Source organism: Amblyomma mixtum, chromosome 6 (genome assembly GCF_055824585.1).
Source record: "Amblyomma mixtum isolate Tamu chromosome 6, ASM5582458v1, whole genome shotgun sequence".
In the NCBI taxonomy this organism is placed as follows: domain Eukaryota; kingdom Metazoa; phylum Arthropoda; class Arachnida; order Ixodida; family Ixodidae; genus Amblyomma; species Amblyomma mixtum.
Genome location: NC_143017.1, coordinates 52,859,208 through 52,878,157, shown reverse-complemented (window position 1 = coordinate 52,878,157; position 18,950 = coordinate 52,859,208). Strand labels below are relative to the sequence as shown.

General features: G+C 45.3%; 1 protein-coding gene across 4 annotated transcripts in view; it reads left to right on the top strand.

Moving 5' to 3' along the window:
* The window catches only part of drpr (multiple EGF like domains draper), a 97,440-nt gene that overhangs the window by 61,730 nt on the left and 16,760 nt on the right, over nucleotides 1–18,950 (top strand). For 3 of the 4 annotated variants that reach the window (XM_089547956.1, XM_089547957.1, XM_089547954.1), the window contains 8 exons: nucleotides 317–410; nucleotides 844–913; nucleotides 1,892–2,074; nucleotides 4,091–4,203; nucleotides 5,726–5,889; nucleotides 8,713–8,821; nucleotides 13,195–13,341; nucleotides 17,825–17,962. In XM_089547956.1, coding sequence (XP_089404082.1) covers nucleotides 317–410; nucleotides 844–913; nucleotides 1,892–2,074; nucleotides 4,091–4,203; nucleotides 5,726–5,889; nucleotides 8,713–8,821; nucleotides 13,195–13,341; nucleotides 17,825–17,962 — 1,018 coding nt within the window. The remainder of the gene's footprint in view (nucleotides 1–316; nucleotides 411–843; nucleotides 914–1,891; nucleotides 2,075–4,090; nucleotides 4,204–5,725; nucleotides 5,890–8,712; nucleotides 8,822–13,194; nucleotides 13,342–17,824; nucleotides 17,963–18,950) is intronic. The other variant, XM_089547958.1, reaches the window with a different exon arrangement.

Genomic DNA, 18,950 nt, shown 5'->3' with positions numbered 1-18,950 from the left:
GAAAAGAAGGAAGTGAAAGAAAAACGGAAGAAAGAGGTGCCGTAGTGGAGGTCTCCGGAATAATTTCGACATCGCACAGCACACGGGCGCCTCTTGCGTTTCGCCTCCATCGAAACGCGGCCGCCGCGGTCGGGTTCTAACCAGAGCTACTCCGGCTCAGTAGCTGAGCGCCCTAACCACTGAGCCGCCGTGGCGGGTCCCACGTAAGCCAAGTAAGGTTTGTGTTACTTGCACAGAGCGTTGTCTCTAATGTGCTGGGATGTTCTTATGTGAAACATCTGATGTTATTTGTTTTTTATTTTTTGTATGCTTGCAGAAATGTGACTGTGAAAATGGTGCCGGTTGCAATGTTACCAATGGCCACTGCATCTGTCTTCCTGGCTTCACTGGACCACGATGTGAAAGTAGAGGTAAGGCTGATGGCTTAGTAGAGCCAGCAAGCACAGCTTGCTTTATATGTAGCGCATTCAAGGAAGCCTTCCAGAACACTAATGTGAAAGCAGTCTTGGTCACCCGTTATATCTTCTAGTCAGCTGTCAGCCATTTTGGCACTATTGGGACATAGAATTTAATGCTGGCCTCTGGACACGCTTGAATTTTCTCATTTCTTTTCTTTGAAGTATGATCGTAGCAGTGCTAGTCTCTGTAATATAGAATAATATGTGCTGAAGTTATTTTACCTGGTTTAATAGAGCAAGACATGTTGGAAACATTGCACACAGTCAGCTGCAGGGCAGGAATAGAGGCAAATGGGCATGAATGTGCATTCATTTTTGGCCCTTATTATTTAGAATATGCAGACTATTTTTAATGTGCTGTTATTTGCTCTGTTTTCTCCTGCAGCCTGCACTGATGAACTGTATGGACCAGGATGCGAGCATGTGTGTCAGTGTGACAAAGAAAATTCTATCATGTGAGTGCTACTAGCAGTTGATGCTTTCTTTTTTTAGTGTGAATTTAATGCCTTAGAATGTGCTGTTTATATATTTCTTCAAGCTTGAACATTTTCGGAAACTGTATTCAGCATTTTAAAAAAAGCTGACAGATCAAGTAATACGCGGAATCCATTGATTTGAAACTCATTTATTGAAAAAGCAGCAACACCGCGAGGAGACCGAAAGAGTAAAATAGACTGTATAGCAAAAACCAAGAAAAGAATTTTATTTAAGGCTGGGCCATGACGTATACATGTGACGCACTCCACCAGACACCACACCTCCGGCTAGCATCGGAGGAGGAAGGGTGATTTTGCCTTGGGGAGCCTACTCGACAAGGCGCGAGAGAGAAAAATCTCGAGGAGAGAACAGAAGGAGAGGAGCATGGCGAAGTAACTTGATCGCGATGGCTGTAACTACACTATTAATGAGTCTTTTAAAAAAAAAATTTGCGGCCACACCTTCCGGGTACGATGCCTCGCTACCAGAGAGGTAGAAAATATTTTCGACAAGAGGGTAGTCAGTTGCCCTTCAAAAGCATCAGTTGCATAACAACACAATCTCAGTCAAAAGCAGCAGTTGGAGGACCCACATACAGTGTTCGCAGAATTATTTGAAATATTTGCATATAGGTCACACGCCCCGCATATACGTTGTCACCGCATGCGGGTCGGCTCTTCCAATTTCCGATGGCAATTTCTATGGCAATTTTTGAAGGGAAGGACGTCAGTCCAGCTTCAATGAGTGTGATGAAGCTTCAATGCATTCACTCTTTTTTTTATGTAATGGGCTTGTGTGTTCGAAATACCTATATAATTCTGAAAAAGGCTATCGTGCCATTTAAACTTGTGTACCATAAGTATTTGAAATATCTGCTTCAAACCAAAAAACCAATATTTAGCCTATTTAATACCAGTGCGCCCATATCATTTCATGTGGCATGCCGCCGACAATAGGTGCCACCCGTGGACAGGCCACTGCAAGTGCAAGCCGGGCTGGAACGGGGAGACCTGTTCCCGTCCCTGCATGCCGCTTTACTATGGGCCAGAGTGTGCACTCACTTGCAGCTGTGAGAATGACGGCACCTGCGACCCTGTCGACGGCACGTGCATCTGTGAACCGGGCTTCATTGGCTCCAAGTACGTGCGCAAACTAATATAGTTCGAAGCTCAGGCTTCTTTCATTTTAAATTATTGTGGGCATAATTATTGCATGCGTCTGAGCATATTGATTCAGTGATATAGCAAGGTTCTTTAATTTCCATAGAAGTGTCACAATTTGCTGTATAGTTATAATGAGCACATGTGCAGCAGGTAATTGTTAATCAAGTGTCAGTACTGTGGATTCTCAGTTATTCAAATTTGTAGGGGACTAAAAAGGCCTTATTTTCTATTGCAATTCTAGGTTCCCATATTTTTTCCAAGGACCAGTGTCACAGGGGCTCCTCGCTTAACGTGTGCTCAGGTTTTTTGTATGCGGGGCCAAATTTACGATGCCTCTTTGCACATGCTAATCGAGTTGCGCTGCCGCAGTTGGTCGTTGTATCTGAGATACAGTCCCATTGCCTTAATTCATATTTTCACGATAGCATGACCTTCCTTGTTCGTAATAAGCAAGGGGTCATTTTAACTGTGGCCATAATAAGTGGGTTTGACTGTATGGGCTTTAGCCCATTAACACTGTTTTGTCATACCCTTAAAGGTTTCCTGAAAAGGGTGTTTAAGGTTGGCTATGATATTCTTGCATTATGTACAGTACGTGCCACTGAGCGTTCATGTCAAGTACAAGGTCTCAAAAGCGAGACGTTAATTTACAATACAATTTTAAGAACTCCCACTTCTGCGCCTCGCAGTGACCAGTGGTGCCGAGCTTTCGCCCGAATCCACGCACATTGCATCATGTAGCACTCTTCACATCAGCAGCGTAATGCCATCACTGGTTCGACGCGCCAGCGCTGTCGACGCCAAACCAGTTTAGGCGACATTGGCTCCACCCCCTGGGGAATTCCCACGCGCGTCGGCGGAGGCATCGAGTGCCTGGAGCTGGCGGACTGACATTTCAGCGTGCACAAAGTGACGAGAGGAGAGGGAAAGGCGTAAAGACGCTGAAATTCAAATTTTGACTACAAATAACTCAGCTTCCACAAAACACATCAAAAAAATTTTTGCTTGAAGATATTTGTGATGTTGTGTCCTTTAGCATCCTAGGCATATGGCATCTTTGCTGAGACCCCCCTTTCACAGCCCCTTTAAGGTTCAGCTTAAGTCCCCCTCTTGTTTTTTTGAGAGGCTGTGCATCTGTGTGCTTTATTTTTTGCATGCATCTTTGGCTGGAAAGGAGAGAAGCCAAGACATGCACAGGGTTGCCAAGCACCATTTGAATGAAATTGGCGTTAGCATAGGATAGCAGATTTGGGTGGCGTCTGCTATGTAGCTTCAACTGCCAACTTAAAAGCAGTTCATCCAAACTGCGGCATTTGCGTTTGGCAGCTGGCGAAATGCTAACTTTCTTCAAGCTGCTTTTTGCTGCTAAGGTTTAGCTTTGCCATTGACTTCAGTAGGACAGTACTTTGCAGTACTGCCAATACAGCAGTTTCCTTGCAGGCTTTAGTGAACTTTTTACTGTGAAAGTATTGCCCATCATTAGCGACACGAAAACAGTGCAAACTACACAAAGGACGCAGAAAGGGGAGACGAGACAAAGGTGCCTGTGTCTCGTCTCCCCTTTCTGCGTCCTTTGTGTAGTTTGCACTGTTTCCGTGTGATGGAAAACCAACTAGCTCGTGATGTGTTCTTCAACATCATTAGCGAAAAGATTAAATCAAAACAGTTGGCTGTGCTTGAGGAGTCTTCAGTCCTTCAGAGCTCGGTAGAGCCTGGATGCAGGGTAGATGGATGGATATCCCTCATTCATTTCTCATGCTTGTATGAATTTATGCAGGGCAGGGCAAGGAAAGGAAATGTTCACATCTAAGCATACCTGCATAGGAAAAATGTGCTCCTCTCTGGCGTTGTCATGTCGTGTAATGCCGTATTAGTGCAGCAAAAGGAGTGCGTTAAGCTCGAACGGCATCTGTTTTTTATTTCTTGTGTCCTTTTATCGCTGTTTCTTCTGTCCTGGACTATTGTGATGATGCGTCTTCGCCAATATTGCAGCTGCAGTGAGCGTTGTCCTGCCGGCAAGTTTGGCACCAACTGCTCCCAGAACTGCAGCTGCGAGAACAATGGGATCTGTTCACATGTCAACGGCCTTTGCCAGTGTCCTCCAGGTATGTGCTTCCCGCAGGCTGTCTTCTCTACCAATGCAGCATAGCTCTACTTACTCACTGAAGCAAACATTCAGCACCGAAAATTCTGGACAGTGCGAATTCCGTTTCTGCATACATTTGTGCCAGGAGAGTACAGTAGCGCTGACTACTGTTGCCACCAGAGGCCATAACCTGGAAGCTTGCACTAATTAGACATATGTGCTAATGGGCATAGTTTAAATTGGGCATGTTCTGCTTATAGAAACGATCTCACCATCTCACCACCCCACCATCTCAGATCGCGTTGTGTAGACGGTTCCATAACCTTTAAACCTTTTTGGTCATCTGTTGGGCATCCCCCGACAGAAAGAGTTCATCCGGTCAGTTGTCAGGCATGGCCCAACAGAGAGCTTTAAATAAATGTTTATAACCAAATCTTGACAAGGCACTCCTTTTCTCCGCGAGGTTCAACAGTCTAGCAAGGGAACAGCAGTTTGCAATTGGTAGCCAGTTGCTGGAAGTAGTAAGAGAATATGTCTATTTAGGACAGGTAGTGAGAGCTGATCCGGATCATGAGACGGAAATAACTAGAAGAATAAGAATGGGATGGAGCGCATATGGCAGGTTCTCTCAGATCATGAATGGCAGCTTACCAATATCCCTCAAAAGAAAAGTATACAACAGCTGTATCCTACCGGTACTCACCTATGGGGCAGAAACATGGAGGCTAACAAAGAGGGTTCAGCTTAAGTTAAGGACAATGCAGCGAGCTATGGAAAGAAAAATGATAGGTATAACGTTAGGAGATCAGAAGCGGGCGGAGTAGGTGAGAGAACAAATGCGCGTATATGATATCCTAGTTGAAATCAAGAGCAATAAGTGGGCTTGGGCAGGACATGTAATGTGAAGGCAAGATAACCGCTGGTCCTAAAGGGTAATGGAGTGGATTCCAAGAGAAGGCAAGCGTAGCAGGGGCCGGCAGAAAGTTGGTGAGCGGATGAGATTAAGAAGTTTGCAGGGATGCGGTGGCCGGAAGTGGCAAACGATAGGGTTAATTGGAGAGACATGGGAGAGGCCTTTGTCCTGCAGTGGGCGTAGTCAGGCTGATGATGATGATGATGATGATGAAAATTACAGCAGCAACACCGAGTGCCCCTAGTGGCCACGGCAATATAAAAAATGGTAATACACAAAATCTATACCAACATGCTCAACTTTTTGCCCTCCTTCAGTGAAGCACTTGCTCTATGTGGCCTCTCTTATGTGTGCTCGTCTTCTTGCGCTTTAGTATCCATTATGAATCTATACCGACATGCCCAACTTTTTGCCATTCCGTGGTGGCTTAATGTTGTCAGTTTTTAAAATGAAATCTGTTACCTTTCCCCTGATGCCTCTCTGATTGAAACCCCTGACTTCAGTGAAATCAGTTACGTTATCTCTCCTTTTAAAGGGGCCTTTGAGTACCCTGTATTTCAGCCATTTTATTCCAGGTATCAAGCTTTGAGGTGCGCTCACGCATGTTCTTGATGTGTTCCTCCTTCAGGCTATGCCAAGTCGAGGTGCAATGAGCTGTGCCCCGTGGGAACCTATGGCCAGAAGTGCCAGAGCAAATGCGAGTGCAAGAACGGAGCGGCCTGCAACCCAGTGACTGGAGAGTGCACTTGCCCACCTGGCTACCTGGGCAAGTTGTGCGAGTCGAAATGTGATGTGAGTGCTGGCTTTGCTCTTTCAAAATTGCGCTGTTTAAACTCTTTCGCTACCGTGCCATAGGCCTTCGATCGCATATGATCAATTCAAATCGCCCGCGCAAAAAAGCTCATTTTGGAGAGTCGTTACGTGCTCCGCCATCTAGCTAGCGAGCTCAACAACTGCTCTTTCGATTGCAGCCTTGGTTTCAGTGTTTTGACGACATGAGGGGGTGCCGTGAAAAATAAAACTTTGAACGGCCACAGCGGCGTCAGCCGGAGAAAATGGCGTCCGCGTTGCCGCGCGCTCCTCGAAAACGAGAGCTGACACCGAGTACATCGGCCGGTTTCGGTTTCGTTTTTTGCGATGAAAGCAGCGGTTATTAGTCGGGCAACAATGTACAAACGTTGGATTTCGGTTTCGACAGCGAGACTTCACCTCGGGAGCCTGGAACGTCAGCGCGTACTTGCATGTAAGTTCTGTTTTCGTTCGCTGTGAGTTTTCTGCGGTTCATACGGTTTGTAATTTATGAGAGTGGTTTATTTTTGTGCTTCAGGGTCTTGACAACGTATGGCGAAGGCAGTTTGCCAAATGCTCAAGGTCGCGTCGCGTTTTTCAACCAAGACGACAGCTAGGTGCCCATATTGGCACATCGCTGCGGAGCGGCGCTCGGAGATTAGCTCGACTTCTCGACTTTTTTTTGATGCTCTTCACGGCGGAAATGATGAAGACCGTGTGCGGAAACACTAATAAGTATGCATGGATGAATATTTTCAGCAAGTTCGGCGTGACGGCTCATGGGAAGACGTGAATCTGTTGGAGATTCTGATGTTCATTGGAATCATCATATACATTGGAATTGTTTACCTGCCGCGACTTTATTTCTACTGAAATACCAGAATAATCTATTCTGGCCCTCTGCCATCAAAAATCATTTCTCAAAATTGGTTTTTCACTTTTTTCTTTGTTTTTTTGCACGTAACGGACCTGGATGATTCAGTGGCGGCAGCTTCTATTGGCAAGACTTGGAAAATGTCCTGGCTTTTGAACCACATCGATAAAACTTATTTCATCAATCCTGATGTTTTAGAGCTTGCCTAAAATGCCAAATTTTATCAGCTGGCTTTCAGGGAGCAGCTCATTCAAGAAATCTTCGGGTATGATGAGGGAAATGAAGTCCACGCCCCCAATCCTCCCATATAATCCATTCAACACCAACCGAAAAAAATTAAAAAAAGAAGAAACTGCATGCTCGGCTATCAGAGAACAAGGGAGGAACAAAGATAAAACCTTATGTGAAGCACCTGTCAGTCTACCTCTGCTTCACATCTTCACCCTTGATTGCTCTTCACAGTGGCACCACAGTCATGACCCCTGACTTGACAGGCCATGGAAAGTGCAGTAAATTTTTCTTATAGCTGAAACTGTGAATAATGACAGCTATAAACATGTGCAACAGTTTGTATATTCCAGTTTTTCTCTAATCAAGTTCTGGCTTAGCGCAGCCGGTAATTTTTGTTTTTGCTATATACTTTTTTTGTGTTTTTAGCAAATTTCACAAATAAATGTTCATTTACTTTCGCACACACAACTCTTCTGTTTGTTTCATTCAGAAGTGTAACTAATAAGCTACAATTTCATGCATTGCATTATGTGCTGGGTGTATTAGTTCTTGTGAAAAAAATTTTTCTTTCCGTACACTCCAAATCGTCCATTTTTCTGCGGTAGCGAAAGAGTTAAACCGCAAACTCGCACAGTTCAACTTTGCCTGAAACTGCATTTTTCAAGTTTCAAGCCTGAAGTTTGAATGCAGTTACTCTCGATTGTTCAGAAGGGGACCGAAAAATTTTTCAAATTACATGAATTTTGAGTTTAGGGAAGCTCTTTTATGGTAATGTTGGTGGTACCAAGCTGTCAGTTTGGACAGCGAGCTGTTCAAATATAAATGAGCACAAATTAATGAGCGCTCACTGCAGTGTCATATTGTTAGTCCACACAGAAACTTAGTCAACAAGAACAGTTCCTTTGGGCTGGAAAGCAATTAGCCATTGTTAAAAATTAAAATGGTAATTGCAGTAAATGTGCCGCCTAATATGCAAACCAAGTGGATCTTCATTACAGTTGCCTAAAGGGCAGCTGCACCACTTTTTGAGAATTCCACGCTACTTAAGTGTTCACATCTATATAGGCCCCAGGTAAAGCATGCTAAGTGTTTTGCGCTAGCATTTAAAATAGTGACGTAATCAACAATTAAATTTTAGGCTTCTCCTCACAGCACTGGAGGAGTGCAGAGAAGTTTGGTGTGATGTCACAGAAGGTATGATTTCAAATGTCCGCTGCCGTCAACCACACCCTGCCGTGACTCGTTGGATACTGCCACACAACTCTAGGCAGCCTTTTCCTTTTTTTCTTGAAAGAAAGCGTTTATGCGTTGTAAATGTACCGGCACCTTCAATGACGTTATGATATGCCCCCTGCATGCTGCTGTGCGCTGCGAAGAGGCTTGAAGGCCGTCGTGATTTTAATCGGCGATTATGTCGCCATTTCAAATGCTAGCCCGAAAGGACTTCGCATGCTTTACCTTCAAGTTGATACATGCGACCCCTTTAAGGTTGTCGATTTCTAAAGCCTATGCATTTGCCCTTTAAACTGACTTCAACTTTTGCCAGTGGGCTTCAAAGCGTAGCTATGCAATCCACTCTACTAAAGAAGTCAAATTTTCGCACCTTCTTCAGGGTCAGAGAAATAATTGTCTTTGATACGTAAAGGTGAGCACATATTGTGTAACTAATTTCCTGACCTCGCTGTCTCTTTCCTCTCTTCCTTACATGGCCACCTCATCAGCAATGGAGGTATGGACAGAACTGTGAGAATAAGTGCAAGTGCAGCTGGGAGCACTCTCTGGGATGTCACCATGCTTCTGGGAAGTGCATCTGTGCTCCTGGCATCAAAGGTGAGCATGCTTGGCTTTGTTTTTGCTTACTAGTCTTGTCATATCTCATCCTCTAGTAAATTGTAATTTGCATGGTGTTGCAGCAGGCTCTGTGCTTATTTACTTGTGCAGCTTGAATGAACATTCCCCTAGTAGTAAGCCTTTTGTCCAATGTGATGGTCGCCGAGATCATTCTGCCAGGATTCTTCCTTGCTTCATGGCTGGTGGCACACTCGTCAACAGTTTGTTTTTAAGTTGGCCTTGTCATATTTTATCCTCTAGTAAATTGTAATTTGCGTGGTGTTGCAGCAGGCTCTGTACTCATTTACTTGCACAGCTTGAATGCACATTCCCCCAGTGGTAAGCCATTTGTTCAATGTGATGGTCTCCGAGATCATACTGCCAGGATTCTTCCTTGCTTCATGGCTGGTGGCACACTCGTCAACAGTTTGTTTTTAAGTTGGCCTTGTCATATTTCATCCTCTAGTAAATTGTAATTTGCATGGTGTTGCAGCAGGCTCTGTACTCATTTACTTGCACAGCTTGAATGCACATTCCCCCAGTGGTAAGCCATTTGTTCTTGGTCTCCGAGATCATACTGCCAGGATTCTTCCTTGCTTCATGGCTGGTGGCACACTCGTCAACAGTTTGTTTTTAAGTTGGTCTTGTCATCATTTCATGTTTGCTGTCACTTGAGCATATTGTTAATACAGTCGAACCCGGATATATCGAACCCGCATATTTCGAATTATTGGCTATATCGAACACACAGATTACCCCCTTGAAAATACTATGTAAAAGTATAGGACAGTTGCGTTGTATATCGAATTCCATTTTCGCCGGACATTGGATATATCGAACGCCGCGCCGCGCCGCGCCCCTGGAAGGTGCGCTTTCCCCAAAGACATTCCTGTCCGGTCCTCAGCCGCCTCAGCGGAGAACATTTCCGCAGTCAGCAGGCGCAGGGCCCTTTTTTTTTTTTTTGTTCCCCGTTTTTGCGCCCCACCGGCGCGAGCTTTCCCGCTCCTCCTCTCCTCCTGTACCGCCGGCGTGTGCTCCTTCAAGGTCATTGGAGATCAGCGAAGAGAGAGCGCCGCATGGAGACGCGCGGCGACCACGCTTCTTGGGGAAAGACAGAGAGAGAAAACGGTCACTCGTGGGCACATCGTGGGTCTGGGGAAAAGAGAGAGCTCAGAAAAAAAAAAAACGAAGCTTAGAGCGCCGATCTTTCTCCCTGCTCTTTCTTTTCCCTCTGTCGTTCCTTCGCAGCCGGGTTGACTGCCGCTCGCATAGGCTTCGCTCTTATCGCTCCATCTGCGCCTCGCGTGTTTTTTTTGTGTGTGTGCCTGTGTTTCAACGCGCGATGAGAAGCAGGCCCCAGTAGCCAACTGTTTTGGCAAGGCAGGCCTTGAAGTGGCCGGAGATGAATGTCCGGAAGATTTAGATGACGATGAGTGCTTGGACGACGCGTTTCGCGACTTGTCAAATTTTCTCGGCGCCGTTCCGTCCGAAGTGACTGTTGAGGACTTTAACGCTGACAGCGAAGTTCAAGACGCCGACTCCAGCGACGACGAGGGCAACTGTGTTGTCGAAGAACATGGAGGAAAAAAAACTAAGGAGGGAGCATGACGTCACGCGGCCAGCGTTTGCAAGCCGAGTGTTTTGAAGTCGTTTTCGCCCTTAGTTTTTCGCTCTCCGAGCCGGTCCTTTATGTTTTGATTCCGGTATGTTTTGGTGCGCGCGTATGCGCGACTCGCGGCGCGGGCGTCTACAGCAAGGAAGTTGATCTACAGTTAGTATGCCGCACTAATCGGCGCATGCGCGCGCGCAGCGGGGCTAGACTTTACCGCACGTTATCACGTGGTGCGATCACGAGGGGACACACTCTCTTTTTTTTTGCTATATCTTTACTTGTTAAGACTAGACTTCAAGGTTGTCGCCGGACGCTCCCTCCTCAGTTTTTTTTCCTCCATGTTGAAGAAACGCGTCCGTGCGCAGCCACTGAACTGGCGTCAGCGTTAGCCTGATTCGGCGCTGTTGCGGCGAAATGGAAGGCACTGTGCTCTCGCACCTGGACAGTCTCGAGAAGATCGAGGCCAGTGTTTTGATCGTTTCCCAGGGGAAAAAGCAGCCCAAAATTAGTAACACTTGTTGTTGGGCTAGTTGGTAATACATACTTCTGAAAGAACCAGCGCACAAGTAGCGCTCCTGTCCGTCGTGTACCACCTTTTTCTTGTCCGTTGTGTTTTGTGCGCTGGTTCTTTCAGAACCAAAATTAGTGATTTTTTTTTCCGCGAAATAAAGCGCTTTCACATTGCGCGCCCATACTATGTTATTCGCGGCTGTTCCAAACGGTAAGCCACAATTTGTTATGATCGGGAGTGCAGTTTTAGCCTATATCTGTATATCGAATTTTCGCTATATCGAACTATTTTCCGATCCCCTTCGAATTCGATATATCCGGGTTCGACTGTACAACATCCATGAAGGAATCATAGTTTTCATCTTTGGGGATGTTGCATTATCACCTGTTAATTTCTCATGTGCTAAAGTGGCAGGTAGTTTCCATGATCTCCTCAGTGTTGTGCATTGGCACCATGCTAGAATAGCATGGAGAACTTTTCTGAGAATCAGCTGTATGATGGTTTGATTTCTTGAAATGTGAAAATAAGGTAGGGACCTTGTTTCTGCGACCTAATCTAATACCCATGCCACATAGGGACCCCAAAGGCTTTTGAGAATCAGGTCCTTATGTTCAAAGGTGTGAGGAGTGCAGCTATACAGCACAAATGTTGTGCCTTTGTCACTAAGGACATTGGAGGCAAAGGCGCTCATTCGAGACTTTTGGAGCCCAAAGGCACGGCCTTGGAGAACCTGTGATCACAGTGCTGTCCAGCGTCAAAAAGTAAAAGCAAAGAAAAAAATTCTGTGCCGCTAACAATGTTTGAAGACATCTTATAAATATAGGAAAGGTTTGTCTGGTTTTGCTTTTTCGGCAGGTGTTTATATTTTGTGCTGAGATTTCAAGATACATAGTAAAATTGTAGCAGCAACACCGAGTGCCCCTGGTTTCCAAGGCAATACACAAAACCTGCTGCTACTGATGAGAGTAGCTATTGCAATGGTTTTAAGGAAGTAATGAGAGTAAAAAAAAAATCTCTGAGCTCAATGAATGGATAGAATACCTGACTAATTTTAAAACTCTGACTTCAGCCGCCTCATGCACAGCAGCGGGTGCTAAGCCTCAAAACTGTTTCACCTTTGGGCTGCACTGTTTAGCCGCATCGCTGATCCTTTGAACTTACGCTCCTTTAGTGAAAAGAGGTGGCTATGCTGGAAAGGCCTTCAAAAGAATGCCGTATGAAAGGGTATAATACACTCCTACATTCTGGAAAATATGGTACTGAAAACTGGTTCTGGAAACTGCGGCGATTTCAGACCAGCAGTTTTTTTTTTTTATATGCATTGCTTGACGTTGGGTCATGATGTGGGGGTTCCTTTGATTAATTCCAATACACGACAGGACGGATTCATGTATTCTTCCGCAAGTTGAATGCTTCACTGCATGATTGTGATTTTAAGAGTTGCTTCTGCTCTGCTGTTGTGTGTGTTTTTATGAATCTGGTTTTAACAGCATCAGTGAGCACCATTAGTAGAAGTTTTATTGACGAAACTGTTGTCCGAAATGATTTTTGCTATATACTTTGTTTTGCATAATTCTCTGTTGTTTCTTGCATTTCTTTAGTTTCCTGTCATGTTTATTTGTCAGTAGGAGGTTTCTGTTGGTTTTCTTTGAACCAGAGCATTTTTTTCAGGGTGTCAGTCCAGTGTGTTCAAGGAAATGCTTGAAGAAGGAATGGACTTATTTTGAGATAAGAAAGCAATTTCCACTCCACTAGGAGTTGTCAGTTTAGCCTTGCCGTGTCATCTGCTAACCGCCCTGGTTAGCTTATAATTAGTAGGGTGACTTCCCAGAAAAGGTGATGGTCCTAGGTTTGATCTCGAGACCAGGATGAATTTTTCTTTAAGCAAAGTTTCTCTCAAGGCTGTATAGCTTTGATATCTAACCATGATAAGCTCTCCTTGAACAGGTACTGATGAGCAAATGCTCCCTTGTTTTTTTGGTATCTACTGCTGACACATTACTCAATGTAGGAACAACAGTGGCAAGCCCCTTGGTTCACTTAACACCAGTGTGCTATTACAGGCTTTTGTCTGCACTCTAGTGTCTGTGTTCATCTTGTTATCACATGATATTGTGGTAGCTGTGTGGTGCCACCAGTAGAGTATGGTCACTGCTGCTCCGTCATTTCAGGCTTGAAACTTGGCCGTCCATGACCGCATAGTTTCAGGTGATAAATAGGTAGCCAATGCAAACCTTGCTTCACCTGCAGGTGTGTCCTGCGAGAGCCAGTGTCCTCGTGGTCAGTGGGGGGCATCATGTGAAAACACCTGCGACTGCAAGAACAATTCCTCGTGCAATCCTGAGACTGGCGTCTGCATCTGTGAACGTGGGTGGACGGGCAAGGACTGCAGTGAACGTGAGTCTCTCCTCATTTTGTCTTATACCATGCTTGCATAAAGGAACAACGATGACTACTCCCGATGCAATTTATTGCTCCTAGCAGAAACCACTTTTCTGACTCCTTATGGCTATGTTGATGTCAGTCTGGCAGCAAAAGATGCATTTATATCTGAGAAAATTGATTTAAAAATGGAACAGTTTTTTTTCCTTCCACTCGATTCAAATTCGTGATATCAGTAATGACAGAGACTCCGTAAGTATCGTTTGGAAGTGAATGACAGTGTAGCCTAGCCTCTGGGATCCAGATAGAAGAACCAGTCTTGATGTTATTGCAGTTTTTTTGTGATAACACACAGGGGAGGGGATACCTGTATTTTATTTTCAGCCCTTACCTGTCTTATCAAATCTCCGTTTTGAGCGAAAAAAGCCTGTTTATCGTTTGAAAGTGGTACAGTAGCCGACCGATATTTCGGACTCTAATAATTCGGACTAGCGCGATATTTCGGACTTCACTGAGGAACCGTCGCGCACCTCATAGGAACGTGTACATTTTCACGACCGATATTTCGGACTTTGTGGAGTCTAAAAGTTCGAATTTTCAGTCTAAAATATTGTGGTGATCGTTTTACAACCGAAAGTTGGTTATTTCGGCCTAATATAGACTCAAGCAGGCATCGCAGTCACAACCAACCCGTTTGCCGCCACCTTGAAAGGCGCCATCTTGGATTCAAATGGAGTTGGCTCGGCGGCGGGCGCAATCGGACTGGCTTGGATAGGCTTGGCTATTTGTTCTTCATCGTTGCCCTTCGAGATAATGAGATGCTCTCCGTTGCCATCTAGATGGCCTACAAAGGGCGCGCGATCGCATTGAAAACGGGACAGTGGGACAGCTGCAACGTCCACTGCGGCTTGGACGATGCCCCCCGCGGTGCGTGGTAGAGGGGGGGGGGGGGGGACTGCTTTCGGAGATGCTCGCTTCTGCTCGCGTCTTCCCGTGGGTTACCCATGGGTTTCCTCTCGGTCCTCGCGAACGTCATTGCCCCATGCAAACTGACTGTTCTTGCTTCGTGCAGCGAGTGCATTCATTTGCGGCATGACCGCGGCCACGTCACACAATCTGGTATCATGATGTGATGGGATGCGGACATGAAGATAGCATGGCTATGACTCAGATAGTCTGATATGTACCGCCTGTAGGCAGAACATCGGGAGCGGCGATTTCCATGACTTTGAAAGCCGGTTTTTCGTAGTAAAGTTTATCTTTATAAGTTCACGGATTTTTCGGACTGTTCGATTATTCGGAATCTTCGGATTATAAGGAATCTGTAGTTGCTTTTACAAATTTTGTGAAGGTTTCTCTTTTTTAGCACTCCAGTTGACTTTACAGGTTCTTAAAACACTGCTCTAATTGTTGGTTATCTAGTCACTGAACATTTGAGCCAAATCCTGCACAAAGCTATGGTAATAACTGCAATCGAGAGCATGATTGTCATTTTGTGCAATCTATCGTGAGCATAATGCCTATGGTGCAGCGGCAAGATGGTGCCACAAGTCTGCCATTATACTCTGTCAATATGTATTGGCCTGTAATTCATCCACAACACTTGCACCCGTGCAGAAACAGTTCATCTTACATACCACTGGTTTAATTTGTGATCGTTTGTACACGAAAGGACGTGTGCAAGAAATATATCTACCTTGGGAACTCATGATATGTGCATGCAATGCACAAAGGCTTTAATAAATTGAATGTGAGTGGAACGTTACTTATACTGTGAGCAAAAATGCATTTTTTTTAAATGTAGCTATGGTCAGGAAATTTAAAAAGTTTACTTTAGAGTGTTGTTTGACTGTACTTTGTATGTATGTATAATGTTGTCTTGTGAACCTTGTTAACATGCAACAAGTAGTGCATAAGCTACTGTCACTGTTTTACGACACATAAACAAAAAAAAATTCATTCATTGAGTTCCATTTTCCTTCAGTTTGCTTCAAGCTTATACTTAGTGTTTATGCAGTAGTTATGAGTAACAGCGCTGAATGTCACCTAACCTATTAATATACAGTCGAACCTCGATGTAACGAACCTCAATGTAACGAAATTCGCGATGTAACGCATTTTTTTCATTTCCCAATCACTTCCCCATTGAAAACCATGTATTTTTTTCGCGATTTAACGAAGTAATTTTGCTCCGCGCTTTCGATGTAACGAAGTCCTTGCGCATTGCATGCATGTGCCAGGAGCTACCTTGACAATCGAATGAGAGCTAAAAGTTTAGCCGAGACGAAACGCAGTTTGTATTTGCCCTTTTACGCGCCAATTTTGCCGGCAGTGTGCGAGAACGTACCGCCGCGCCATCTGTCGTGCGCATACAAAGCCCGCGGCATGGAAGTTTCAAGACGCGCCGCGCCATGACGCCACTGGCGAGCTGTAGACTCTGAACGTGAAAGCGCAAACCGGAATTTTCTTGCAGCGTCCGTTCGTTGTTTTTTTTTTTGCGTGCGATGTCCTTGTAGGCGAGTGGCGAAGGGGGTAGAGGGGAGGCGTGGCGTGGGAGGCGCGCGCGGTGCATTCTGGGTGGGCGGCTTCGGCGCGCTCTCGGCGCGGCCCGCGCGAAATGCAGCCGGCTGCATTCCGCGTCAGAGCGCGCCGGTAGCCGCCGAACACGCTGGCGATCGGGCGCCGCTGTTTCGCGGACGTGACGTCGCCGTGCCGCGCGCGCACGCGCGCTCGCGCTACGTCGGAGTGTAACCGTGCCGCGAGCACAATCCCACCGCGCCGGCGTGAGCGATGCGAACATTTTTCTTTATTTTTCTCTGATGCGTCCCCGGCTGCAAATGTTCAATGCTGATGATGATGATACCAGTAGCGACATCTTGTGGCGGCTTTCAGTACTAGGCGCTGCGCTCGTTCTTTTGCTATGCGCACACGGAGAAAAATGATGCCGTCGCGGTGTTTGCTATCACTCATGCTCCTGATGTAGAAAAAAACATCCGGTGCCCTTGTTAGCGATACTATTACTCGATTTTCTTGTGTATTTCCTCAATAAGTGATTTACAAGTTCCCATCAACAAGCAGTGTTCCTGAACCAGTTATACTTTATTTTGACAGCTGAAACATGGGAACCTCGACGTAACGAAATTCGCGATGTAACGAAATTTACGGCTGCAAGTAGGACTTCGTTATATCGAGGTTCAACTGTATATTAATATAGAAGCAGAATGCCTTTCTTCTTGGGTTGTGTCTATGAACGCTTGCGTACTGTCTATCTACAGTTTTGTATGTCTGTGGTTTCCACCTTTTATTTTTTGATGGTTTTCTATTCCTTTGTTATTCTGCTAGCTAATGGACCACTTAACAGATGCTTTTTAGATGCCTATTAGGTAAACTGTTTGTTATTAGTGGAATAGCAGTTGTGTTTAAGGTGCTGCATTTCTAAGGAGAGTTTAATCCCCAGTAGGTCATATTGCAACCTGAGTCAAGTCCAGAAAAGCCAAGGAGGTGTGGGTGGCTTGTCATTTCATGATTGGATTCAAACAGTGCTAACTAGGTGCGACAAAAGGAAAAAATGCAAGGCAGTGGTGGCACTGACCTACAACTAAAGTTTTATTGCACTTGTGTTGCCTTGCTTTTTTTTTTTTCTTCTGTCCTGTTTAGGTAACACTACTTGCGTTCAGCCAGAAATGCTCGTGTGCTGATCCAGTAGTGCCTCTTGAGTTAAAGGTGCACTGAAGAGGAATCTAAACTCGTTTTTTTGCTTTTTTGTTGCGGGAACTCGATCTACACGTTCTGAGCATTCTTAGAAACTTCGATTTATGGCCCTGTGTGGCTGATTTTCCTTATTAAATCGAATTAACGTCCGGCTCCCGCCTTTTTTTCCGAATTCTCTCCCGTACGGTGGGCGGAGTCGACCAACACGCGGAGTGCCTTTCAGCCAGCTCCGTGGAGGCTTTGCTTTCGCTTTATTTTGTTTTTTCGGTTTCCATGAATAAATAGTTTCATTCGCAGATAATATAGCCACAAAATAAGCCCGCAGAAATAAAAATACGCGCGGGCTATTTGCTACTACGGATTGCTACGTATTACTCCGCCGATGGCAGAGCGGGAAGCCGCCACGGGACTGGGTGAAAGGCACTCCACGCATTGGTCGACTCCGCCCACCGTACGGGGGAGAATTAAAAAAAAATAAAGGCGGGAGCCGGACGTTAATTCGATTTATTTAGGGAAATCGGCCACACAGGGCAATAAGTCGAAGTTTCTAAGAATGCTCGGAACGTGTAGATTGAGTTCCCGCGGCAAAAAGACGAGTTCAGATTCTTCTTCACTGCACCTTTAATAGCGACCTCAACTTGCGGGTCAGGCTTCGCGTTACATCCCCACCCTACATATTGCTTGGCTTCTTTCACGCGATTGTTATCACTAACTGAATGTGGTTGCTCCGTACTCGGGGTTAACATTGCAGCTCTTGCATTGCACCCTCTCTGGCCTCTTATTGCAGCATGCCCCGCCGGCTACTTTGGCCAGAATTGCTCGGAGGTGTGTGTCGAGTGCATGCACAGTGATGGCCGTCCCTGCAACCACATCACTGGCGAGTGTCAGTGCAGTGCCGGCTACATGGGCCTGCGGTGCAGTGAGTGTGAGTCGCCCGTTTCCACTAACCGCACTGAACTCTTCTTGTTCTCCTCCCGGTATGCGGTGTAATTGTAAATGTAATGCAAAAACCAAGACCTTCCCAATGGGCACTGAAACTCCCTTGGACGTCCTGTGGACATTTAGGACGTCCTGTGGACGTTTAGGACGTCCTGTGGACGTTTAGGACGTCCATGGGACGTCCAAGAGAATACTAGTGCCCATTGGGTTGTGGGTGTATACACTGGCTTTCTCTTCCGTGTGTCTGCTGCACTGTGAAAACAAATTGAAGTTCACAGTGTAATGAAATGAATGCAGCTCAGAAATCTGTGGAAGAGAAGATGATGTGAATAGTGTTAAGAGACAGGGAGTGAGTTCAGGATAGGCTAAAGAACAAAGTTGATGATATCCTGTGTGAAATCAAGAAGAAATGGGCATGGGCAGGTTATCAAAATGTCGAGAGGAGCTAGCTAGTAGTCACTTAACCCTCTCTGGCCCAGCTTTAAAGAACTGCAGACTTCATATGGTCTACTACAGCTACAGCTGCTTTTATGGTGAATCCAGCATTTAGCTATATATGTACGTATAATAGAAATATTTCGCCTCAGAAAAAATGTTGCCGCTTGGGAAGGGAGTATAATAACTGCCTCTGTGTTGCTGCCACTAACAAGTGTCACCGATTACTCCCTTTGACCATGTGCAAGAAAAAAAACGGTGTTTGATTCTCTCCGATTATGTAGCACTAGATTAGTAGGCTTGACAGTATTCATTCAAAATAAATACTTTTATAAACTCTCATGTAAGAGTGCTCGAAGGTCTCGCAAATATCAATGATTCCAAATGGAGTCGTTGGGAGGTGGAGGTGCTAAAGAAGAATTTGTGTTTGAGATGCTGCACTCCCTTGTGTTATTAAAAAAAAATTACCTTTTCTTACTTTTATGCTCTCTATAAGCATGAAAAAATGCCCTTTCCTCCAAAGTAGATGGCTAAATTCC